General features: G+C 37.4%; 3 protein-coding genes across 5 annotated transcripts in view; 1 reads left to right on the plus strand and 2 right to left on the minus strand.

The window, feature by feature from the left end:
* The first annotated feature begins 846 nt into the window (after positions 1–846).
* LOC149011982 (oligouridylate-binding protein 1-like) lies at positions 847–11,600 on the plus strand. The gene is made up of 12 exons (XM_089160659.1): positions 847–1,191; positions 2,887–2,948; positions 3,304–3,406; positions 3,598–3,674; positions 3,754–3,815; positions 3,910–3,997; positions 4,178–4,253; positions 4,369–4,399; positions 7,541–7,660; positions 7,850–7,935; positions 8,281–8,454; positions 10,973–11,600. The coding sequence occupies exons 1-12, from the start codon at positions 1,087–1,089 to the stop codon at positions 11,246–11,248; spliced, it is 1,260 nt and encodes a 419-aa protein (XP_089016785.1). The 5' UTR covers positions 847–1,086; the 3' UTR covers positions 11,249–11,600.
* Positions 11,601–17,052: 5,452 nt separating this feature from the next.
* LOC149011983 (uncharacterized) lies at positions 17,053–18,672 on the minus strand. Its single transcript, XM_089160660.1, has 2 exons — positions 17,971–18,672; positions 17,053–17,862 (listed from the first exon to the last, which is right to left on the minus strand). Exons 1-2 carry the CDS (start codon positions 18,444–18,446, stop codon positions 17,691–17,693), a joined length of 648 nt encoding a protein of 215 aa, XP_089016786.1. The 5' UTR covers positions 18,447–18,672; the 3' UTR covers positions 17,053–17,690.
* Positions 18,673–23,765: 5,093 nt separating this feature from the next.
* LOC149011984 (protein FLUORESCENT IN BLUE LIGHT, chloroplastic-like) overlaps positions 23,766–26,014 on the minus strand; it is a 33,759-nt gene continuing 31,510 nt past the window's right edge. Inside the window, exon 6 of one of the 3 annotated variants that reach the window (XM_089160688.1) lies at positions 23,766–24,604. In XM_089160688.1, the coding sequence (XP_089016814.1) occupies positions 24,595–24,604 (10 nt within the window). In that variant the 3' untranslated portion in view covers positions 23,766–24,594. The other 2 variants (XM_089160685.1, XM_089160687.1) reach the window with 2 other exon arrangements.

Here is a 26,014-nt window from a genome sequence, read left to right on the forward strand (position 1 = left end):
TGAAGCTCTCGACCAAGGAGAGGAAAGAGGCTAAATTGTCGAGCCCACAATCGACATGGCCTTCTGAGCTAGGACATGAGCAATTACATTGCAAGACCTAGGAATTAAATCAAACTTACAATTCATAAAATAGGATTTTAGCTTCCTTATATCCACTATTATAGGGTTCAGATCCAGATTAATGGTTGCCACCAGTTGCTGGATAATTCGAATCAATTCTGCACAGTCGAATTAGAATTTGGCTTTATCAAAGCATTCTCTCAAGGAGTCCAACATGGCTTAACGTAGAGCTAAGGCTTCATCGACAGTAGTGTACTCGAAGTTCTCTTTTTTTGAAACAGCCTTAATGAGAAGCCCATTTGCATTGTATATGGCATAACCCAAGCCCATCTGTTTATTTATTTTTTTGATACCGAAAGAAAACTTAGTATTACTTAGAATAACAAATACAGAGATTAATAGCATGTATTATTTCTATTCTTTTCTTTCCTAATGCTCTATGCAAGATAGATATGTTAAAAAAACTCATCTGTTTATTTGTAGAGTTAAATATTTGAGTTTGAATCTCCACGGCCAGGCTTTATACTATGTAATACATCCATCCCCATATATAATTTTTTTAAAACATCCCTCATGTATAAAAGTTTGACATCTTATGAGTCAGACTACAAATCCCCTTAAAATACTTAGTTTTTTATTTTTTTATATTTTTTATATTTTTAATTTGGTAGAAAGTAGAAACTGAAAATATTTAGTTATTTCGTATAATTTTGCGGCGAGATTCTAGAAAATACGTATTGTGATATTCCGTAGAGAACCGACTTCTCTTCTATAAATATGTCATTTCCATTGCTGTCCGTGTCTGTTTCGAGGCCTCTCGGGTTTTGTTTGCCCCTCTTGTTCTGAGGGTTTTCTCAAATTTTTTTCGTTTTTTTCTTTATTTTTTTCTTTGCTTATCTTTTTTTTTCATTTCCACCCCTTTTTCACTCGCGCTATTTCTTCTTCCCATCTCCAAACCCTAACCCTTTTGCCTGAGTTCCACTGCTACGTTTGATTCATTTCGAATTTTGCATTTGATAAGGAAGAATGCAGCAGCAGAGGTTGAAACAGCAACAGGCCTTGATGCAGCAAGCTCTTCTTCAGCAGCAGCAACAAGCTCTCTATCATCCTGGTCTCTTGGCTCCTCCTCCAGTACGAGATTCTTTTCCTTATGTCCCTTATTTTGTTTTTCTTCGGTTGGTTTGGTATTGGTTTTATTTCTGCGGGTTTTTCTTCTTCTCGTGGGTTGGATTTGGTTTTCATGCTTTTTCTTTTCGAAACTTTTCGAAACCATGTTCGTCTTCTTGTTTAACTTATGATCAGTTAGTTATCTGAGAGCCAATACTTTTATATTTCAGGCGCTGTCTTCTTCTTCTGTTTCCCCTCATTTTTCCTTGCACGATTCGCTCCTTTCTTGTATTTCAAATCTCCCAGTGGATATTTCTTTTTGTGGGTTAATTTTATTTTATTATTTGGTGTTTTGTGCCAATTCCTGTACGAAGGTGTTTCTTTTACCTCATCACTTTAAGTATCTTCCCTTCTGCCATCCTTTGCTTCTCGAGTCGCCATTTTGAGTTTGTTTGCTGTCAGAATATGTTAGGGCATACTAAACTCTTCTGTTTTTCATGTTTCAGCCTTTTGTGTTTATAATTGGGAGCGTTTTTGATTATATATTCTACAACAAAAGTAGTTCGGAGTTGATAGATAGCTAACTTAGAAATTCCTTTTTTTTTGGGGCGTGTTAAAATTTCTTAGTCCTTCTTCTATCGTTTTTTTGATGATGTTGGAGCATTGTACTAGCTGCATTTGGGTTTTTACCTTCTTTTTTTCTTTCTTTTGAGATTTGGAATATATTTCATCATACCCCAGAGGTCCTTTCGGCTTCCTACTGGATGGTTGCTGGTTAGTTTCCTCATAAGCGTCAGCAGAGGCTTTTTTATAAACTTGGGAGTGACCTCAAATTTTGCATGAGGAAGAAAATTAAGAAAAACAAAAAAGGAAAAAGAAAAGAAGAAAAACTGATTTCCGGTTATTCCTGCTTCTATAGTTACAAATTCAGGGGACGTACGTCTTAAGCAGACATAAATAAAGTTTATCTTTAACAAGGACTGCGTACACTGATTGAGAATTCCATTTCAGGAGATCTACACGTAGTATTTTGCTTTTGCGAGAAAGTATATTAGCCGCATTGAGTACATGTATATTCCCCAATGTAAATGGAGCCCTTATCTATGTAGTTATAGAGGCCTGACTTTTTTTTCTTCTGTGATAACTAATTAAAGAGAGGTCCTTAGGTTCTGTTTCTTAAAAAAGGGTATGTTAATAAGGACTGTTCATTAAATAACAGTTAATCATTTGATTTTGCCCATTTTTACCTCTAATTGTGTACTACCACTCTGAACTGTACGTTTCAAAGTGAAATCACCATTACTGATCAGCTATTGTAGTACGTAAGTTACAGAAGAAAAATAGTACCATTGGCACTATAGAAGAAATCCCCTTAAAAGTTTCTATTTTCTGCTTTTGACTTTTCAGTTATTAGTCTAAGGCATGCTGCTTTATCTTCTACTTGGAAAGTTGGAAAAAAAAAGTGTGTTTCTCAGGGACAGCCAGTCAAGTCGGTGGATTGGATTTGATACTACCAAGTGCAAATGAGTTTTATTATATTGTAATGGTTGAGAAAGGTTGAATTTTCCTTGTTTTCTGTACCCTAGGTGTACCATTTAATTTGTTTGACAGGATTGCTCTTGGATGTCTTCTATAAGTTAGTCCTAATCTTTCTTTTTGAGTCATTTGGGGGCTATTTCCTACCCTTAGTTTTTCTTTTTTCACATTTCTATTTTGCAGATAGAGCCAATTCCAAGCGGAAATCTGCCTCCTGGGTTTGATTCGAGTACATGCCGCAGTGTGTGAGTCTCATTGGGACATTTTTTTCCTTTTCATTTTTATCCTTTATTTTGGGACTGTTTTATTTTTGTTTCTTATTTTAGATATTTTAGATAGATATGATATTCATACTTAAGTACTAGGACTGAATCTCCCAATCATCTAGCAAATCTTGTTATGAGATTGATTTAGTAAGTTTTGGCTTTTATCGATTCTTGCTTTATCTTTTTTTTTTTTTGGGTTTAAAGTTGTTACTGTGGTGCTTTTCAAGATCTGTGTGTTTGTTTGCCAAATATAGGTGTTTCCATTTGGGAAGATCTTTTACATCTTCACTTAACAACTTACTTTACTTTGTTTATTTGGTTGGTGAAATTTCAGGTATGTTGGGAACATTCATACACAAGTTACTGAACCACTACTTCAAGAGGTGTTCGCTAGTGTTGGTCCCCTTGAAGGGTGCAAGCTTATTAAGAAAGAGAAGGTAATTCTGAGTGCAAGTGATTTGCATTGTTATGGTAGACTAGCCACTTGCCAACATTCTAACTATTGACAAACTGATATGGGAATTACTTGGATCCTTGCATTTGAAACCTTCTCTTTGCCCAACTTCAACTTTGCCACTGTAGGGGCTTCCCCTGTTGCTGACACATGCATTGCTTTTGTTCAATGCAGTCTTCTTATGGTTTTGTAGACTACTTTGACCGGAGAGCAGCTGCAATTGCTATCATAACTCTTAATGGGAGGCATCTGTAAGTAGAATCTAGCCTTTTGTTTTTTCAATTACAATGTTTCATTCCTGCTTCCCATGACTTAACTCTTTAATTACAGGTTTGGGCAACCTATTAAAGTTAACTGGGCATATGCTAGTGGTCAGAGGGAAGATACTTCAGGTTATTTATCATCATCATGCCTCATGTTCTCCTGATGTTCTGGTTCTAGTCCAGTTTTAATAACTTATATGTATTTCCCCTGGTGGTTATGCAGGTCATTTCAACATATTTGTTGGTGATCTTAGCCCTGAAGTTACAGATGCAACGTTGTTTGCATGCTTCTCTGTTTACCCCAGTTGTTCGTAAGCTCCACCTGGCTGATTTCTTTCTCTTGTTGCTTTTGGATTTTCTGTTTTTTTATTTTAATTGCATACTGATACTGTTTATTTGAGTGTCAAGAGGACTGAGGTTGAAGTTTCTGTACATGGTTCAGCCAGTAGCAGCAAGTCATTGAGGTAACAAAACCATTGTTCTGGGTGCAGGGATGCAAGGGTTATGTGGGATCAGAAGACTGGTCGCTCGAGGGGGTTTGGGTTTGTCTCTTTTCGGAATCAACAGGTAATACATTATTCAATTATTGTCACTGGTCTCCCGTGTCTATTTTGTCTTGTTACTTGTTCCTGTGTCATTTTTTGTTTTGAAGATGATCTTTCAAATTTTATCTTCTGTGCAGGACGCCCAAAGTGCGATTAATGACTTAACAGGTAACGAATATATCGTGCACTATTCTGTATTTAAATTGGTTTTCCCCCCTCTTGGTTGATTATAGTTTCAGATTTGTTTTGATTGTTGACTCCATAGTGGTGGATCCTCCTTGTTCCTTTTTTTTTTTTTTTTTAATTACTTTTCTTTTTGTTTGTCTTTTATTTTGGATATTCTGTTTTGTTCTTCCCTGAACAAGGGGAAAAAGAGGAAAAAATCTGGGACCTTGTGCGGCCTCTGAGTTTTTTTTGTATGAAAACTATTTGAATCCAAATCATAACTTCATTATTACTCGTTAAGTAGCGCTAATATTTGGTAGTTATTCCTTTGACTTCATTCTAGATTAAGTCAGTTGTGCTGAAACTGATGTTTCAATTTGGTTCTCTGTAATCTGCATTGATTCCAGTGGGCAATTCCTTTTTCTAAGGAGTCTTCAGATCTTAAGAATTTAATTAATGATTTGATTAAGCCTAATTTCTGATTTTACAATGTCCACTCCAATTTAGGGCCTTAGGCTAAAACTGTGGCTATGATCTAATTCCGTTATCCTGTTATTGGAATTATTCGGAATCTGGTTTCCATATTATCCTGTTGCAAGCTGACCTTGCATTGGATCCCACTTGTTCACTCAGCTCTATTTGAGGCCATACAACATACAAGACCTAACCCATGTATATTTGTTCTCACAACATCTCTTAGGTTATCTTCTAGTTTTTTAGTTCCTTAAAATTTTGATTAAATTTCCATATAGGGTCATCAAAAGGCCTTTGTTGAAATGGCTGTGCCACCTCAATTGAATTTCTTATACGTTATCATTTATTGGAGTTTACCTTGAACCAGCTCAAATATGATCATTCCTTATCTTTAGTAGTTATTTCATTCATCCATTTGAGGGTCCTAATTTTTGCTATATGGAGTTTGTCTATATGATGTTTCTTAATAGCTCGACTCTTTGCACCATATATCATTGTTGGTTGTACGTCGATCGTGCATAATTTTCCTTTGAGCTTTGTGGGAATATGCTGGTCACCCATGACCCCAGCTTCTCACTTCATCCACTCTATTTTAATTCTTTTGGAAGCATTATCCTCTATACCTTCCGTTTTGGCTTATTATTGAGCTAAGGTACCTTAAATAATGGCTTTGTGAAATCTCCTTTTCATGAAGTTTCACCACTTCATCCATCTAATCACAACCAAAGTTACATACTAGATATCCCATCTTCATTCTACTTAGTTTAAAGCCATTTGATTCCAAAGTTATTTTCCATGATTCTGATTGGGTTTAATCCTTGCGTCTGTCTCATCTGTCAAAACAATATCATTAGCAAAAGTTATACACCAAAGAACCTCATCTTGAATGTCTTCGGTTAAATCATCCATATAAGAGCAAATAAATACGGGCCTAAAGTTGATCCTTGATGTAGCCCACCTGCAATGGGGAATTTGCCATTTTGTTGCCATTAGTTTTACAATCATTACTAAACATATGTATCTTAATTATGTCCACATATTTGCTTGGAACATTTCTTATCTCTAATACTTATTACATTGACACTATGGATTCTATCATAAGTCTTTTAGCTCAGTAAAAACCGTATGAAGATACTTCCTATGCTCTCTATACCTTTCCATGGGACCAGATGCCCTTTATAGTAAAAAAAATTCTATTTTGTCCAAGGGTATAAAATAAGAAACATATTTTGTGACCAATGTAAATCTTCTTGAGTCATTCTTCTTCCTTCTAAATGATGAACTCCTATACTGACCATCTAGTAACTGCTTCTTCATGTGTCAGTTTGGAGTTTCTATCACTCTCACACCAGGTAAAACAAAAATTCCAGGAAGCACCCATGAGGTGATCCATGGTGTTTAGGCATAATTTGTTTGCTAGATAAAAAGGGTGGTGTGGGACCCACATGTAGTGGAATGTGGGACAAGAAAAGGAAAGGAAAGAATTTTGTGGAAAAGTTAAAATTGTGGGTCACACTTCTATTATATACCTCATTTTCTAACAAAGTCCCACTGATTTAGTGAGACTTTAAAAATGGGTTGGGTGGGAAAAGTGACTTGCCGTGTCAGTAGACAAGGTTTCTTAAATTATAAAAGTTTGTTTGCCAACTTCCCCACCCCGTTGAACCAAACATACCATTCTTTGTTTATTATTTTTTTAACCCCATTTTTCCGACCCCACATCGAATTTTTTCAAACAAACGATACCTTAGGGATGTTGAAGCTCTTAGGTGCCGAGGTGGTTAAGATGGTTTCATTGAACATCCCCTTCCCCCATTCTCCTTACTAACATAAATGCATAATACCTCGAGTCATTAGAAACTAACTTTAAGCTGCCTCGTGTCATTATAATGACCAAAGAAATGCATAATACCTCGGGTCATTAGAAACTAACTTTAAGTTACATCATGTCATTATAATGACCAAAGACATACATTATTACTGGAGAGAGAGGATGAAGTAGGGAAGGAGAGAAATTGGGAGTATTGCTGCATTAGGATCAGATTTGGTTTAGAGGAACTAAGATAAAGGTATATTGGTCCTAAATGTTTTGGAAATACTGTATTGCAACTAATGGCCGCAACTAATGGAGTAGGTTCAACTGTTCAAGTGCCAATTATGTTGAAAAGCAACGGTAGTATATGTAATTTTGCAAGTTTGATGGGTGAAAATGGAACTGCACCTTATCTCAGGGAATGTACATGTAAATTTCCCTATATGAAAGTGTTGTTACCATATTTCATGTACTGATGAGTGTGGCTAGGGCTCCTAAGAGATCCCTAGGTGGGAACTGGAGGATCTTTACTGCAGTGTATCACCTGTTTCCATGATAATACTCATATGGGATGTGTGACTGAAGATCACTTATTATGTTCTTTCAATATTCTCCTGCATCTTCATGTGAGATCTCGGTCCATTATGTGTCTACAAGGATTTTTTGTTTCTGGTCGTTTTCTGTTTAATTATTTTAACAACTTTGTGGGTTTAAATCTTTTTTAATTGTGATACACTATGAGTTCTTTTAGTGACATGTTTTCTATTATAAGTTTGGTGAAGAATCTGTAAGCACTGGCTCAAATTTTATATTGTTCAGAATTGTTTGGATTTGCTGATATTTTATCTGTTGTGCAGGGAAGTGGCTTGGGAGCAGGCAAATACGATGTAACTGGGCAACAAAGGGTGCTGGTGCCAATGATGAGAAGCAAAGCACAGAGCCAAAAAGTGTGGTTGAACTAACTAATGGAACATCAGGTATGTGCATTTCTAGAATGGGTTGTTGTAAATTCCTAGTCTGTTGGGATTTTACGTATTTACATGAACATGTGGTATAGTTGAACTTGTTGGACTTCATGATAAGGATGCTTGGTAATTGTAATTTTATCACTTTGTTTCTCCGAATTTTGAAGGATTGTGGCCATGTTTTTCTTTTGTTATGTGCAGAGGATGGTCAGGAGGCAACTAATGATGATGGGCCAGAGAATAACCCTCAATATACAACTGTATACGTGGGTAACCTTGCTCCAGAGGTAAGAAATTTTCTGCCTGGAGCCTATAATCTTGGTTAGCTTTTTCCTTGACGAACACAACTGAGCTTATTCTTTACTCAATGACTTGGTATTAAGTTCAATGTCTTAGGATCAGTTTAAAGACATTTTTTCTAACAGTGCTTAGTTGCTATTTTGTTTTTGGGGTAAATCTTGTCCCATACTCTTCTGTTGGGTTCATGATACAATGTGGTGGGTGTCTAGGAGCTATGACCATTCCACCTATATGTGACTCTCAATGCTTTCACACAAAGGAAATTATGGTTGTTCCTTTAAATTTGGAAATATCTAGCGTGAACAAGTTTCTCATGGATTATCGATTCTCAGGTTACCCAGCTTGATCTCCACCGGCACTTCCATTCTCTTGGTGCTGGCGTAATCGAAGAAGTCCGTGTGCAGCGTGACAAAGGCTTTGGTTTTGTTAGATACAGTACCCATGGGGAAGCTGCGTTGGCCATTCAAATGGGCAATGCTCGAACTCTGTGTGGCAAGCCAATTAAGGTGACTTTTGAGGCCTCTTTCATTGACTCTAGATTGCTCGTTTTTCAGCGATGTTGACTTGGTCGCTGCTGATGATTTCTTATTTCACAAAATCTTAGTTTGTGGATCTTGCCATTTTTAAGGTGTCTGCTGCACTTTGCTGACACTTGATGAGTCTACAATGTTCCAATTTTTTTGCCCCATTTTTTGCTGAACATGTTTATATTACCATGGTGGCGCCATGTGCAATGTGGAGGCTTTGGAGGCCCAACCCCAAAAAGAACCGGTCCAATGGATTTGGTCCAATAAGGGTTTTACTTAATGAGTTGAATTATCCTAGTATTATATTTTTAGTCCTTGTTTGTTATAGTTTCCTGTGTAAGAGTTAGAGTTGTACTTATGGTACTTATTTTGAGTTTCATACTTCAATTAGGATGTGTTTTTTCTTCCTCCTTAAATACGTGCTTGTAATGCATCCATTGTTTGAGTGAAGTGAATAGAAGTTTTCTATTTGATTCGAGTGTGTGTACTTTAAGCATTTCTTTCCCTTATCTGGTTGTTTTTCCCGTCTTTCCTTTTTGCCTCACTTCTCCTCATTGTTAAGCCCATGATAGCAGACTATTCTCAGGTCTGAATCAACCTGAGCCCATTGTCTTCTTGTTACCCATCTAACACCAGTCTTGTCAGGGATTGCCTAGGCTTCAGGTGCTTTTCTGTAACTTGTTTGCTGGTGTCAACTAGGAGACATCTTGTTGAATTTCTCTTTGTTTTTAATGCCCCCCTCTACTGCATTGGATCACTTAGATGTGATGACAGCTATGGTGACAACTACTATCACAACTATAAAAAATCATACTGAACCTCAGACTATATGTCATAGTTCAACAAATGCCTTGAACAAATTTGAAAACTCGCTTGCAGAACAATGGCCAGTAACCTAATGAGCAAAAGAAGATGATTTTTGTTATGTCTGGTGATGCAGATCGTAGAAGATGAAAGGGGGCTGGTTTGTTACTCTACCAATTTTAACTCAAACTGAACTGTCGTATGGATCAGGGATCATTAGTTACCCGTTTAATGGGTGTTGTGCATAGAATATATAAGTTGGTTTCTTATTTCAATTCCCATGTTAAGTTAGTTTCCTGATTAGATGTAATTTCTTCATGGAAAATTTCTTTGACTCCCATCCTTGATATTCCATTTACTTGAACTCTTCCAAAGTTTAACCTCTGATTTCCCCAACAAAATGAACTCTTTACTGCTTATCCTCTGCACTTTTGAGAAGGGAAAATTGCCCCGTTGTTGTCTGGTTCTGTGCCATATTTTATTATTATTATTATTTACAACTTTTTAATTCTTTTCTCTATTTCTCTATATCTCTTCTTCTGGGTGGAGTGCAGCCCCCATCCCCCTGTTGCGAACCTGTGATAATCTCATCCCACCTGAGTCCTGCCCCTGCCATTACCATGTGCTTACCCTCCTTCCCCGCTGTGACCATCCCCCCACCCTCCCTTTTCATCATCACCCTTTACTGCATACTGTTACAGTGCTGGCCACGGTAAGTGACAATATGTGCATGCTTGGTTGTATGTAATTAGGGTTACAGTTCTGTTTTGTGTTGGGTTTTGTTTTTGAGCTAGCTTATTAGTTGCTCCTATATTTAATAGGGTTCTATTTACGGTTGGCTGTTGATAATCCTCCTATCTGTACTCTCATGTGGGAAGAGTAAAGTAGGCTTGAATATATAATCTCAAAAATGCTTATGGGCTTTTTGGCTTGGCTGCTTCCTTCTCTCTGGGAGAGGGTGTAGATTTTGGTGCTGGACATTCAAGGGGGGTATATTAATTTCCGAACTAGAACCATGAAAGAATTTACTGGTTTTCAATTCCGAGGTGCCACAGGGGGGGCCAAATGAAAGATGAGCTTTCTTGGTACTGACTCTGATTTAGAGCAAATGTTGGGGCCCGGATTAAAGAATATCCTAAAAGAAAATTGGCATGTTGGAACTGTAGTCGTAATCAGGATAAACTACTCAATTAAATTTTTTTTTTATTCAGGTGCTAGTTCAATGGTTTAGAATGAATGTTTATAAGACAAGATTAGTTACTGTCTTTAGCAAGTTTCTGAACAAACGAGTCATTGTTGGTAACTTTCGGAATCACTTAGCTGAACATTATTCACAAACTTTTTTAGACGAGAAACCCTATTCCTAAATGGATGGTGCCCCTGTTCATAAGCAGCAGGGTTGGGGTTCTGCTTCACTTCTCTTTCTAGGGGGAGGGCTCATCTTGTCTGAAATTTGGTTGAATTTCAAAATCAGGGGTTAACCCATATTAGGGTCGTGCCAGGCATATATGGTTATGCTGACTGAGTACATTTAGATGCACCAAATGCTGTGATTGGCACTGGTTAATAAATTCATTCCTGTCGAGTGCAAATAGCTCTCCTTGCCTTCTTATTGTGTGCTTCATTCTTTTCATGGGCCTTAGTATTAAACATTTGTTATCTGATGTTTTATAATGAGGTTTTGTTCTTGCAGTGCTCGTGGGGTAGTAAACCTACTCCTCCCGGGACAGTTTCGACCCCTCTTCCCCCACCTTTTCCTCCAGGCATCTCAGCTGCTGAACTTCTGGCCTATGAACGTCAGCTGGCTATGAGCAAGATGGGTGGTGCCCAGGCATTAATGCACCCACAGGGCCAACATGCTCTCAAACAGGCAGGCATCAGTGTGGGTGCTGCTGGAGCAAGCCAGGCGATTTATGATGGAGGTTTCCAGAACGTAGCCGCTAGTCAGCAGCTCATGTACTACCAGTAATAGTGAGAGAGGAGATTATTATACGCATTTTACCGGTAACCTTAATATTTCGTTGTCTGCGTTTTTTACCAGCTTAGGTGGTTTGTTGTTACCTTTTTTCTTTTGTGTGCTTGCCTTTGTATGGATATAATTTGTAGTTTAAGAGCTGCTATCTAGGAAGAGGGGGAGTGTAAGGGAACTAGGTAGTTTGGTGAGAGAACGGCTGTGATATCTTTTTAGAGGTTTCTCTTTTCTTTTGTTTTATTTTATTTTAATTTTTACTGTTATTATTATGGTAATGTGTTGCCATTCCTACATTGAAGATCTCTGAAGATGTTCCCTGGAAGATATAGCCGTGGGCGTTGGGAGTTTATTTTCCTTGTTTATTACAATTTACGGTTAGATTTTCATCACCTAGTGGCTTATTATATTGTCCTCCATGATATTCGTTGTACCTACTACAGTTTTATGAGTGGAGACAGTTTAATGTAACTCATTAGATGTGTGTTGGTGGAAGGTTTTTGGTACTTCCATTCTCGTTTGTTTATTGCCTTATTTACTGCTTGGAATGCCTTCAATGGTTTTGCAAGGCCAGTTCACAAAAATCATAAACACGTGCTAGTATTATAAGAAAACGTGGTAGATTGTGTCGTCAATATCGGACGTTATTCTTTTTTCCGGTAGAAAGTCGGTGATAGATACTTGACAGTTGCTTGTAGATAAGGTTTAAAGTATCCCACGATACTATACGATACTAGTCGATACTAATCTTTATTTGACCCCATTGATATGATACATCTTGATACGTTTTTCCAATAAATTACACTAAAATACATTAGCTAGAGCCTAGAGCGATACATGACTACATGTCTTTTAAAATCACCTAATCGATATGATACTTGATACCGATATTTTAAACATTGCTGGTAGGTCCTGATATGGATAGTAAAAATCACCAATATAATGCAGCAAAACAAGCAACTTGAGCCAACAAATAGCAGCGACACAGCTGTGGGTGATCAGATGAGCAGGATTGTGTTGAATGGTCCCACGTAAACATGCCCTTGCAAGTGCAAGAGGTCCATGACCAAAAGCTTATGAGGGTGAAGGAAAAAAGGAGAACAAGAAAACCCTATAGTGAGATGTCAGCTCGTCCACTAACTAAGATCTTGCATCTAAGTAGAAGTGAATCTCAATTCTCAATATACCCGGTAAGATTATGAAAGATTAAATAAGGCCTATTTGGTTACTTGAGTTCGGAAATTTAAAAAATCTAGAGATATCAAATCTATGAAGTCATGGTTCATAAAATTAACTGATTGATTAGTCTGAATATTTGGGATGAAATCTGTAGATTTATCTGAAAAAAACATATATAGAATTGAACCATCCATTTTTTTGTAGATGTGTAGACATGTATTTCAACATCATGTTAAAAGGTTGAGGTTCAACTAATGGGGGTTGGTCCAAGTGGTAAGCAGCTTGGTCCACTTAAGCAAGGTTCCGGTATCGAAACTTTGTGGATGCAAAAATCTCCGCTGAGAGACTCACTCACCACAGCCAGGTGTGCGACCCGGGTCGAACACCGAATTAGTCAGGGCAAATCCTTGGAAATCGGGGTTGGCAACCAAAAAAAAAAAAAAAAAGGGTTTGAGGTTCATTTACAAATTGCTTCATATTTTTCTTAAAATTTAATCACAACTCTTTGATGTGACTTATAAATTGATTTCAACCATTTGATATGATGTTGAAACACATGTCATACATCTACAAGAAAATTGATGGTCCATTCTAATAAGGAAATTGACTGGATAAATTTCTTTATGGAGTCATGGTTCAAATGTTTAGCGCTTGTATATAGAGATTTCACATTATACCAATTAATCTACAGATTCACGTTTTTAGTGTAAAAAGGTGAATCGCTAGATTTCATGAATCCAGGGATTCACACAACCAAACATGTATAAATTCTCCCATTTGTGAATCTAGAGATTTCAAATCTCTGGATTCATGAATTTGAGAATTATACCCGTTTGGTTGTAAAAATCTCTAGATTCATGAAATCTAAAGATTCACTTCTTTACACTAAAAAACATGAATCTGTAGATTTATGGGTTAAGGGGTGAAATTCAGAGATTTCGAAAAAGCTATACATTTGCACATTCACAAAAATCACATTGATCAAATAATTTGGCCCGCCCCTCACCTTTTTCCGGACCGCCACGGCCGCGCCCTTTCGCCCTTGGGCGCGTGGGACCACCCAGGGGGCGCCAGAGCCGCAGCGTAGTTGGCAGCCCATATTCGGTTTTAAGTGCAGACGAGACCAACAGGGCACAGTGGACCGTTGCTTGTCGGCCGAAATGGATGAGTTATATGGGTGGTCAAATTTTTAGGGCCATTTTGGTCTTCTTGAGTCATTCCTTGTTCCTATGGAAAAGATGAAAATTTGCTCATATGGCAATCCCTATTGAAGTTCTGATTGTCACTAACGCACAGCCACAACCAGAGCTCAATTCGGAGCTAGGACAAAGATTTTACAGTTTTCTAAATTTAAAGGGCATTTTGGTCTATCAGAGTTATTTTACATTTTTTTCTTTTGGATAATAAAACAACGGAGTCAAGGATTCAAAGAGATATTAAAAGGAAGCAGCATCACAATCTGCCAGAAGGATCTCCTCCAACCCATGGGGAACATCTTGAAAGAACATCCAAGAGTACTCCAAATCGAGTGGAAACTTAGACATCCAATCAACAGCCTTATTAGCAACATGTCCAACATATACTCATCGCGTATTCACCATCTCATGCAGCAAAACACCAATCCGCTCAACTAAACGACCAAACCTCCCACGATCCACACAACATGGATCCAAAAGCTCTATTGCTTTCCGGAAATTTGACTCAAGCTTTAGCGGCAAGAGATGACTACTCACCGCCAGCTTCAAACCTTGGCAAATGGCTTCAAGTTCTTCTTCAAGTTCTGCTTCAAGGACACAACTTGACCGAACCCTTCTAAGAAAACCACCAATAAAATGACCTGTAGAATCGCGAAATAAACCACCAATGCAAACATCCACACCCCTACATCGAAAGGCACATTCACGTTTCCTTTAATCCAACCACAAGGAGGAAACCTCCACCTCAAAGACACTCTACAGCTTGTCGACTGCTTGAAACGAGCACAGGAAGCCCAGGCATCTACCACCAATTTCCCATATTCTAAAGCTAACTGTCTTCCATTATGAGGTCGTATAAAATCACATTCATGCACATCACGATTCCTCCAAAACCATAGAAGATAAGTCGTGCAAGTAAATTGTACCGCCCAAAGCAATTGAGATATACTTGCATGGTGGAATCCATAGTGGCAATTGTTATGGGCGTATGACCACGATTGGTGATCAAATCGGAGCTGAACGGATGAGTCATGTGTCACTGAATTTCTAAGGGCATTTTGGTTTTGTTTGAATCATTCCTCATTTTCCTATGTAAAGCGGTGGAATTCCCCAGCATGGATGATACTATTGGTAGGCAATCATCCTGGACACGCTGCTGCGATCGGCGCTCAAATCGGAGTTGAAATAACGTAGATTCTCTTTTAGATATTGTGATACGTTTGGATCATAGAAGGAATGATACTTCTGTCTTGCAGCCAGTGAACACTTGAGTGGTTCAGATTTCGCCTCATTTAAATTTTATTCTGGTGGTGGTTCTGATTGTTTCTTGTTCTACGGTGTAGCGCCGCATTTGTTTTTTCCAACATAAAAATTCTGATCCGATCCTCAACAGTTCAGATTGTTTGTGTATGATGGATATTTGTGGCCCTTGATTCGGTGTATCATCAGTTTGCCTGGTGCCTAGCCAATCCAGCCGTTAGTATTTAATAGAGTATTTATATGACAATCTAATGGACCCTAATACTCACTGGAGTGCAACTGGGTCACATGGAATCCGACCTGAGGCTTTCGAATGGGCAAATAATTACCATCAGATTTTGTTATGAGACTTCTCGATGGGCAAGCTTTGAACCATGATAGCTGGGTTTTCAGATAAGTAGAAACATCACAAGAATCAGAATTTTCCATGGGATTTAATTGAAACAGGGCATGGAAAGCACCAAATTGAGAAGTGTGGCCATGGAATGTACATGAGAAGGGCCCGAAAAGAGCATTGGAGAGCTCAATCTCTAGAGAAAGCTAAAGGGCACAATAGGGTGCGTTGACCCAGCAGACTTTCCAACCAAAGGCACACCCAGAAGGCACAAGTGAAATTGGGGCATCCCCAACATTAGACCCATGTTATGAGTAGACCTGTAAATGAATAGTCGAAATTTGCCTTTTAATTCGCATTCATATTCATTTAAGGGTATCCGTATCCGGAATTTTTCTTACCGGAAAATATTTGTATCCGTCCGCTAAGCAATCGGATTCGGATTCGAATAATTGCTTATCGGATCGGATAATATCCGAATAAAAATTTATCCGGATAGAGTAAAATATTTAACATTTTTTCTTTAAAAATGGATGATAATCGGATTCGGATACTAGTAATCGGATTTGGATAGCGGTATTCGGTAATCGAAAATTAGAAATTTATAATAAAAAAACATAAAAAAGTGACAATTATCAATCAATAATCGGATAGTTTATTGGATCGGATATCCGATAAAGTTTCATATTCGGATTCGGATGCCTTCTCAAAAATTTTTGCCAGATTCGGATAATGGATTTGCTAATCGGATTTTGATCTAGATACTGGTGTATCCGAGCTGAATCCAATCCGTTTGCAGGTCTAGTTATGAGACCCTAAACGCTGGCACAGCAGGAGAGATGACATCAAGCATCAGAAGTCAAGCCAAATGGAGGAAGTTGGCCTAGGAGACGGATTTTGCTTGGGAGCAGTGCTGTTCCGTACAGTGGTGGCGCAGATTACAAGCTTGACCATAGACTGTATTATTAAGTCACATGTAAATATTCCAAATTAAGTGAATCACATATAAACAGTCCAGTCCAGATGTCACTGCTTCCAAACAAAATCCCAAGAAGAAGGTCCTGTGATTCAGGGAATATATTCCAAGTCATAGGTAGCATTACAAAGGAATAACAAATAGGGGTTGGACTTTACCAAAAAAAATAGGGGTTGGAAAATTATAGGGGATGGATGAGGTGGGTGTAATAGTGAAGAAGATGCATTGGGGAGATGGGGAGCCAAAGCAGAAGAAGGTAGGAGTAATGGTGATGAAACAAAGAACCAGAGAGCAAATGATTGCAGCAAAGGGAAATTAATCTTCCTCTAAGACAATATGCTGCGAGACATGCACCTTGGTGGTTGGCTGCTTATACCATGGATAGCTGTTATGTGAGATGATACTGATGCACCAAGGGCAACAAAGACATCCATGCAAAATGCAGAAGCTTGCATATATGAAACAAAAACTGCAAAGAGAAGCAAGAGAAAATCGATTGACAAGATAATGGCAATTCATCAGGATGCAAAAGTCCAAAACAACTAGCTTTGGCAACCTTGTTTGGACCACAAGGCTAAATTCTACTGTATATGATCCCAGAGCTCAGTTGAATTTGGGTGAAGATCCTCCTTAACATGTGGAATCCCCACAAATTAATGAGTTGATATTGTATATTCAGTGATTGTTTTCAAGTTGTTTTGGGTTCTAAAAGGACTGGAATGGCTAGATATGTGGCAAATGATGCAGGAGCACCTTCTTGTTCGAAAGCTTCATCCATATGATCATGTGTGATGATTTGGAAGGAAATTAATGCATGCTTCTGGTTTCCTTGCCATGGGAGATGGTTGCTGGAATGATGAATTTTGATTGATATATGATTCACCATCTTTGTAAAATAAAGATTTCTCGTAAAATTTTCCTATTTCCAGTTATATTTTCATCTCATACAATTCATGTGCAGCTCTGAAACAGCATGAAATGGAATGGTAGATATTGAGTCAGCATGTCTGTTGTGAGATCATTTAATAGTCTCTTATACACATGAAGAAAATAACAAAGAGATTGATACTCTGCAACCCACGTGGAAACTCCTGAGATTGAAAGGAATTTCGATAACCCGGTAGATTTGTTTGGTTTTCTTTCTCATTAATGGCTGTCTGCCCAGTTTGCAGCCTTTCCGAAACAGATATAATTGATGACCACATATGATGTAAGATGAAGTTGAGATTTCCTCTCATCCATTCATTCATTGTTTATGTTTACAGACTCAAAAAAGTTCAAAAAAGAAGCAAAATTTTGTCCTGGATGATTGATTGATCCTTCTCTCGTAAAAACTATCTATATGTATACATAGTAGTCTGTATTGAGAAGAGTAAATTACTTATGCTACTCATCGTTGCTATCGCCGCTGGAATTGGATACTAGCTTAGCTGCTAGCAGCCAAGCATGGTTGGGAGAGTAGGAATAAGTAGCGCAGTTGAGTTGGGTTAAGCTTAGCTAGGCAGCGATGATGCCAGGAGAGAAGATTTGGTCTCGAATTGGATTATTTGTATAGGGAGAAGCAGAGAGATCTGCAGGTCTTGCTGCTTCAGCTCTGCATTTCTCCTTCCTCTCATCTGTTACTATCTGTTGGTATCGGCACTCTGAACTGCAGAACGCCTTCTCTCCCCTGAAAATTTCATGTAAAATATTTCGATTACTTTTACTATCCATACTATCCAATCTAGAGAGAGAGAGAGAGAGAGAGAGAGAGAGAGAGAGTGAGATAAAGGGTTACCTGTACATATAAATATCTCTGCCGTGGAGCTTTCTCCGGCAAAGGTGGCATGAACTGAGGAAGTCCGCCGTAGGAAACGCCGGAATCTCTGAATTGGCAGAGGCTGCATCGCTGCATACAGGTGACAAGCTAAAGACGCTACTTTTACGTCTTCCACCTCCATTAACATGATCATCATCACCGGCGACTGCTCGTGGTCGAGCTCTGGACTTAGCAGAAGAATTTAATCCACCACCACCACCACCACCAACACGGACGACGATGGGAATAGGATCCGAGCGGTTACGGTTGAGATTGAGGCTACCCACAAAGAATTTGGCCAAGATTTCACCTTGTCCGGCTCCGGCACGGGATTTCTCCATGGCGGCGACGATACCCAAACCCACAGCACCTGCTTCTTGTTCACAATTCTTCTTCATGCCGCCATAGTTAACTCTTGGTGACGGTGGTGACCGGAGGCTACTTGAGTTTGTCATCTCGTCCTCCTCCGGCACACCCTTCTCTTTCTAGAATATAGCTATAGAGCAGCTATCTTCAGAATTAATTTAACAGTGAATCTCTTGGATCTCCTCTTCTCCACTACTCTTTCTTGATAGATTGATTAGTCTTATGTATCAGATGCTCTGTTTCTCTCTCTCTCTCTGAACAAGATCGAGATGAATCTATTAAGAGGGAGAGTTCTATTCTCCGTAGCCCATGGTTTTGTCTGCAATTATAAGGTAATCGATGTGGCAATGCCTTGTCCTTGCTTGCTCTTCCCTACGTATTACGTCATTTCCCAATAATTCTCTCTTTTTTTTCTCCATGTTCCATGGCCCCCACACTCCACTCTTGACTCCTCTCCAGCCACTCCAATGACTACCAGACAAGAAAGAGAGAGAAAGAAAGAGAAAGGACGAAAAAGATTGATTTTGATTTGATTAATTGATCTTATACAATTATTTTACAAATGGGTTACATCAAATGATAAAAGACAGTAAAGAAAATTCCATCTTTGCATGCACAGATTCCACCATGGTACAGTATTGTACAGGTATTACCTTTACATAATACAAACTAAAAACTACAAATACTTAGATCTGGGTTCTCCTCCTGCAAGAATCATTCATGCATGCTGTCAAGCATAGAGATGGAACCCATTCGTTCCCTGTTACTTACCCAGGAGGGTTCTTATGCTAGAACAGTAGAACCTGAACCATCATTCTAGGGGGGGGTGGGAGATTGGTAAGAAAGTACAGAAAAAGAATGTGTGCCTCTGAAGTGGATTGAACCCAATTCCTTTTTCAATTCAAACTGATGTTTAGTATCTGATTCTGATTTCTGACCCAATGTAGACAAAGAAAGGCACAATCACTCATACGATTTATGGTGACCAATACATCATTCGCCAATATTGGCATTAATATTACAATTAATTAGATTAATTGTATCAGAATGATTCTTTCTTTTTCCCTGAAAAAAATATTCAGCTTTGGAACGCCCATGGGTTACAAAAAATCTAAAACTGTGGGAAGAACATACAACCTAGGTTTAAAGTATCTCACAATACCATACGATATTAGTCGATACGTATCCATATTTGACCCAACCGATATGATACATCTCGATGTTAGAGATAATGGATGCGCAACTACGAACAGAGAAAAACGTAAGCAAAACACACAAGAGAGATTTAACGTGGTTCGGCAAAGCCTTGCCTATGTTCACCCGAGAGAAAAGAAGTTTTATTATTTCCAGTAAACCTCACATGACTCTCACACTCACACAAAGTATCACCCTTTGCTTCCGTTCGCCCAATCCCTATCCTCAGGATGGGTTCCCCAATCCCTACAGGGATTTATGCTTATAAGTTATCTCATAGAGATTATTTATAGAGAAACCTAAGACCCTAATCCCAATGTAATTACAATTTTATCCCATATTATCAATTGACCCAAACCCTATTTCAATTACAAATACAATCAAAACCATAATTACATGGACCCACATAATACAAAACACCCAAACCCAACACTCATACGTCTCTCTATTAAATGATACTAAAATACATTAATCAAAGTGATACAATACTCAATACAAGATAATACGTCTCTTCAAATCACCTGACCGATACGATACTCAATACCGACCTTCCTTGCCTCTCCCTAGTGTCTATTCATGCCAGCCAGCACAGACCATATTGAATAGGCCTCAATGAGTTGGTAACTTTCTGAGTATGTTTGAGAAAAGGGGACCCATTTTTGAGCTTTTGATACCCTTTTCATTCTAAGTGGTCTCAACTCTCAAAAGTAGACAGCTGGGTTTCATGGCGTTTTGTGTCGACTTCATGCTCGTTTAAATTCCCCAAACAGTTGTACTCTGCTTGAATTCCACTCTGCTGGACCGACTGACTGCTTATGATTTCATTTCACTGTATTGGTTCCTAATTTCTAATAAACATCGAAATCAATTTTTATTTTTTTTGGTACTGGTGTTTTATTTTAATATGGAAAATAAAATGCCATCTCCAAGGGTTGAACCACGACATTTTCACTGAAAGTATGGATCTTACCATTCAATCAACCCTGCATTGGCTAATCAAAAAATGTTGGCAATCAAACAATATCAATAAATGATGACATGACACATACAAGAACGTCTTTACCCAAAACACACACACAAAAGGGAAGGCCAAGACCTGATTGCTGCATCTCCCATCATGAACGATAGAAATTAAAAGAGGGAAAGAGACAAGGGGAGAACTATATGAGAACCCACAATGGGGCCATTCACATGGACAAAGTCACAGTTGTTGAAGACTCATTGGAAAGATCAAAACAGGCCACGTGAGATTAAGAGAGGTAGGCATAGGCGTGCTAGCACGGGATGGAGATGGAGATTTCTATTTTTTCTGGTTTGGTTCTTTTGAAAATTTACGATTAGCATTATGATATTTTTGCTTCGAGAAACACCAAAAATAGTCTTTTCTGAAACACTTTATTAGGCATTTGATAAAACTTGCTCCTAGAAGTATAAACAATACTCGTATGCATTTAATAAAATTTATTTCTTGAAACAAATTTGAAAATTGCAATAAAATTTATGAAATTTGATGTTTAAACTTTAAAGTAGACCTGTAAATGGATAACCGAAATCCGCCTCCGAATTCGCATTCGTATTCGTTTAAGGGTATCCGTATCGGAAAGTTTTCTTACCGGAAAATATCCGTATCCGTCTGCTAAGCAACCGGATTCGGATAATTGCTTATCGGATCGGATAATATCCGGATAAATTTTTATCCGGATAGAGTAAAGTATTTAACATTTTTTCTTTAAAAATATATAATAATCGGATTCGGATACCGGTAATCGGATTCGGATACCGGTATTCGGTAATCGGAAATTAAAAATTTATAATAAAAAATAAAAAAGTGACAATTATCAATCGATAATCGGATATTTTATCGGATCGGATTATTATCGGATATCAGATAAAGTTTTGGATTCGGATGCCTTCTCTAAATTTTTGCCAGATTCGGATTCGGATTCAGATAGCGGATTTGCTAATCGGATTCAGATTCGGATACTGGTGTATCCGAGCCGAATCCGGTCCGTTTACAGGCCTACTTTAAAGTACCAAGTTCCATAAATACCCGTTCAATAACTGTTTTACTTAAACCCAACATACACTCAGTTTTTGCTTCGAGAAATAGACACAGCGACAAATTTCAATTTATATTACAAAAATCATACGAAACAAAGCAAGTTTCGGCTGATTTTTTTACTACTCAAAGCAAGAAACACTAAAAACTGTTTTTTGATGAATTATCAAATGGGTACTGAGACGATCTTAAATATCAAAGTCTTAAATTGCATTTGGTTTATATAATTGTCTAAGACTGAATTTTTACAAAGATGATTAGGAATATAGTGTCGTTGAAAATCATGTTAAAACTGTTTAATGATCAAGACTGATCAAGACTGATCAAGACTTCCTACACTCATGGTGAAAAAGCAACCCTGTCCCGTGGTCATCAGATTGATAATAGAAGCTTTTTAAATTAAAGAGAGTTTTTAAGTAATAATGATAATCTAAGAATTCAATATAAAAAATATTAAATCAAATACTAAAAGGATGTCGACACCATTTTTTTTCTTCTTTTTCTTGTGTAATCAGAAAATATGTTAGAGAAACAAGAACAGAGAACAAACACCAATGAAGGACAAAATCAATCCAGGAAATGGAGAAAGACAAAACTGTCAACAACAAGGCCCTCTTCCTAGAGAGTTGGCTACACCAAACTAATAACCATTGTTGCCTTGCTCGGGTAGCACAAGTGCCCGTGGTGCCCACCATTGTATACGTGCCATTTGGATTTCATTAAATTTCAGTCGTTCAAAACATGGCTCGATTCATTTTAAACAAAAAACTCGTTTTTCTTCCATTTAAAATTGATCATATGTACACAGTGTTTTGAGCGACTGGAATTTAATAAATTTACGTGGCACTCATCAAACGGTAGGCACAAAAGATACCACCATACTAGACGTACTACCAAGCAAGATCCATCAATATCTATAGAGTAATCAGGTCTAGAAGTCAAGCGTAATGGTTACGGGATACGCCAAAATCCACACGTAAGAAAACCCTCAACATTAACATTAAACTTAACATTAGCATGACTACTCCACGTCAAATATAAATTAAAAGCTAAACAAATAAGATTATCACATAGCATGACAGAGATCGAATAGACAATTACCACTGAAAAAAAAATGAAGGATAATGGAATCACAAGATTAGTGAAGCCAAACATCTATTAGTCAAGACAAGGGATTAGGTGAATTAAACCACTTACAAAGCAACAAAGATAGGGTTTAGTAGAGCAAGACAAATTGAATCAGGCCCATAGCAGTTCGATTCCATCACTAAATCATGTCCAAGTTTCTTTGAAAACAAACCAAAACATCTCTGTTCATCAAGAAAACTTTTCCTTTCGGTTTTGATAACTGTACTAATTAAAGCTGAGCTTTGCTTCTAATATATATATATATATATATATATATATATATATATATATATATATATATATATATATATATATATATATATATATATATATATATATATATATATATATATATATATATATATATTATATACTAAAACAATTATGTAACACTTGATCAAGTCCACATCTGAAAAAGACACTAAGCACTTATCAAATCGGTAGAATAATATTTTAAGAGGAACTTTTGTTTACCATTAAGCACTAACTTTGAAGTAACTCAGAAAATTATACATAAAAGTGATAAAGAGTTGAAAGTTTCTTTTGGCATCTAGAAAATAGTTTAATATACTTTTGATGCATGAGTGTCCTTCAAACAATTTGGAAAAGCAAGAAACATGACTAAACTATATATTACTGAGAGTATCATATATATTTTACTTGGAAGAAAGAAAATAAATGGGATTGTGGATTACTAATTAATGAAGAGAGTCCCTTTTACAAGGCCATCTTCCAACTGTTGTCTTCATACACAACAGTTGCAGGCACAGTGGTGCACCATAACAGCAGTTGGTGAAACCTTTTGCCTTGACAAAATATATGAAGGCACAATAGAACAATCTTTTAGTTGCTGCCAAGGGAACTAAATTGCTCTCACTAAAGAAGAAGAAGAAACCAAAACGGGTGACCAAAAGTGATCTCGCTAATGGCAGCTCAGTACTGTATATTTAATGCGCAGCACTAAAGCAAAGAAAGAAAGAAAAAGAAGAAGAAGAAAAGAAAAGAAGAAACCAAAACGGGTGACCAAAAGTGATTTCATCAATGGCAGCTCAGTACTGTATATTTAATGCGCAGCACTGAAGCAAAATCTGATTTTTTATGTTTGCAAACTCAGAAACTACTAATTGCTTATTTGTGTATCTATTTTGTTTCCCCAGTGGGAAGATGGAGAGATGATTAATCCTATGACATCCACCTTGGATATAATATTCCATAAGTGGATCTTAGAAGATTTTATTTTATTTATTTATTTCCCCCCACGTAATGCGATTCCATAATATAGTATTTCAGCCTCTTAGAATATCAGAATCCTGATAACCTACCTACCCCAACTCCTTTTACATTTTGTGCACTTTTGACACCTAAAGGCATTTTACCCACTTCCCACAATACATCCTTAGTGCTAATACATAGTTGGAAGGAAGAGATACAGTCATACAGATTAACTAATCCTGCTAAGGTAGCATTGCATTTACAAGATAAATCTGGGAGTAATTCCTACATGTTAAATGATGCCAATGATGGTTATCAGTGTCAAAGAACAACACAAAAGTTATAAAATTGGAAACAATATTAATCACTGATATACTTACAATTTCATCCAATAGGTCTATATGAACAGCTTGAACAGCTACATGCCCAAAAAAAGGGACTTGATACCTCTACTATAACTAGTTACTTAAAAATGACATCTAAATCAAATATATCAACTACTGAATCGAATTACATCGTGTGACCTAATATATTAACGACATTTATTATAAACTGACATTGTATTTGTCAGTAGGGCTTATTAACAATCCAAATGGTCTACTTGTATGAGTAGCAATAATGACTAACCATACGACTGCAGTTCATTAGAAACAACTGCAAAATATACAATATTCAGAATCAGAAATAAATACTGTTGCAAATCACAATATTTACAATATACAAATACAATGCCTTCAATGGCCATGGTTTTATGTAACCGTGATCAAATTAGCAAACCTCTCAGGGCATTTGATCATGGTGGTTTAAAAATGTAGACATATAGAACCATTGGTAGAGGTCATCAGCAACTGCGGCCATGGGAGTCCTCCCAAAGTGCAGTGTTATAATGCTTTTCTTGTAGCCTGAACTACCACTCAATAATCATACAAAACTGTGCACTAGAAGATCATACTAACTTGAGTGCAACTTCATATAGAAGGGCTCAGGAAAAATGAACATCTGACAAGGAAATGAAAAGGAGAAGCAGAGTAAGTGTTCCACCACATTGTCAGAGGATATAAGAAGACAAATGGGCACATGAACTCAAGGCAACTCCTAACTCCTTGAATGAGGATGTTACCAAACACCCATGCCTATCAGAAGTCACCCAGCCATCAGGCCCAACACCAGGGAGAAGTGGACGAAGAGAAGAATGAAGAGAATGCAAAAAGGGCACTAGTAACCAATGGCAGTCATATCCCCCTGTCATATCATTAGAAGCTTCAGCTTACATAATCCTAATTAGACTAGAAAGTTAAAAACCAACCTAACCCAAAGTTATAATATTCAATTCTAAAAAACTAAATAGACATGTAATAAGAACAAAATATCTAAGCAAACTAAGTACTACCACTAGGATATAACAATAATCCATCATAGAGGAGGTCTGCTTGTTTTGGCATAAAACCATGGTTTGAGATCTCGGTCTTGAGCCAGATTTCGGCCAGCCAAAGCAATGAAATCTCGCGAGATCTTGGCCAAGATCAGGCAATTTTTTTGGCTCAACTCGAGTGAACTTGGAGGCCCAACTCAGTGAGGTTTTAGGGCTCAAGTTGAGCTGAAATTCGGTATTTAGCCTAATTTAAGCCTTCTAAACACAGTAGTAATCTTAAATTTGTGAGAGTACAAGTCTACATATGAGTTCCAACTCTACCCCAACTCTGAAACTGAAATGCTCAAGGAATGAATTTGCAGACTTATAAAACATGAAATATACAACCATTATTTGATATGAATGAAAACATAAAGGTTTACAGTCAAATGATACATCAAACATGTTCAAAAGAGTCTAGCATAATTATGTATATGTAAAAGATTTCACTCCATGATGTTGCAGCCCTTCCAATGGAGTCTAGCATATCTTACAAACATTTTCAAAACATAAGTATTCTTCAAGATTTTTTTTTTAAAATTTCTTAAAAATATTTTTAAAGTCCAAAAAATTAAATTAGTAACAGAAAAATAATGTTGGTTCTATGAAACTGTAGATTGGGCAAAAATATTTAACATACATTCAATCCACAT

This window comes from Hakea prostrata, chromosome 7, assembly GCF_041222555.1.
Source record: "Hakea prostrata isolate BN-2017 chromosome 7, UWA_Hpros_2, whole genome shotgun sequence".
Lineage (NCBI taxonomy): Eukaryota > Viridiplantae > Streptophyta > Magnoliopsida > Proteales > Proteaceae > Hakea > Hakea prostrata.

What these genes read in the sequence shown, in the direction of transcription:
- LOC149011982 (XM_089160659.1), top strand. Translation starts at nt 1,087, where the DNA reads ATGCAGCAGCAGAGGTTGAAACAGCAACAGGCCTTGATGCAGCAAGCT. An exon ending in TCTGTTTACCCCAGTTGTTC is followed by an intron (nt 3,998 to 4,177) that starts GTAAGCTCCACC and finishes TTCTGGGTGCAG; the next exon opens with GGATGCAAGGGTTATGTGGG. An exon ending in TCTCTTTTCGGAATCAACAG is followed by an intron (nt 4,254 to 4,368) that starts GTAATACATTAT and finishes TCTTCTGTGCAG; the next exon opens with GACGCCCAAAGTGCGATTAA.
- LOC149011983 (XM_089160660.1), bottom strand. Translation starts at nt 18,446, where the DNA reads ATGACAAACTCAAGTAGCCTCCGGTCACCACCGTCACCAAGAGTTAAC. An exon ending in AGAGATATTTATATGTACAG is followed by an intron (nt 17,863 to 17,970) that starts GTAACCCTTTAT and finishes TGAAATTTTCAG; the next exon opens with GGGAGAGAAGGCGTTCTGCA.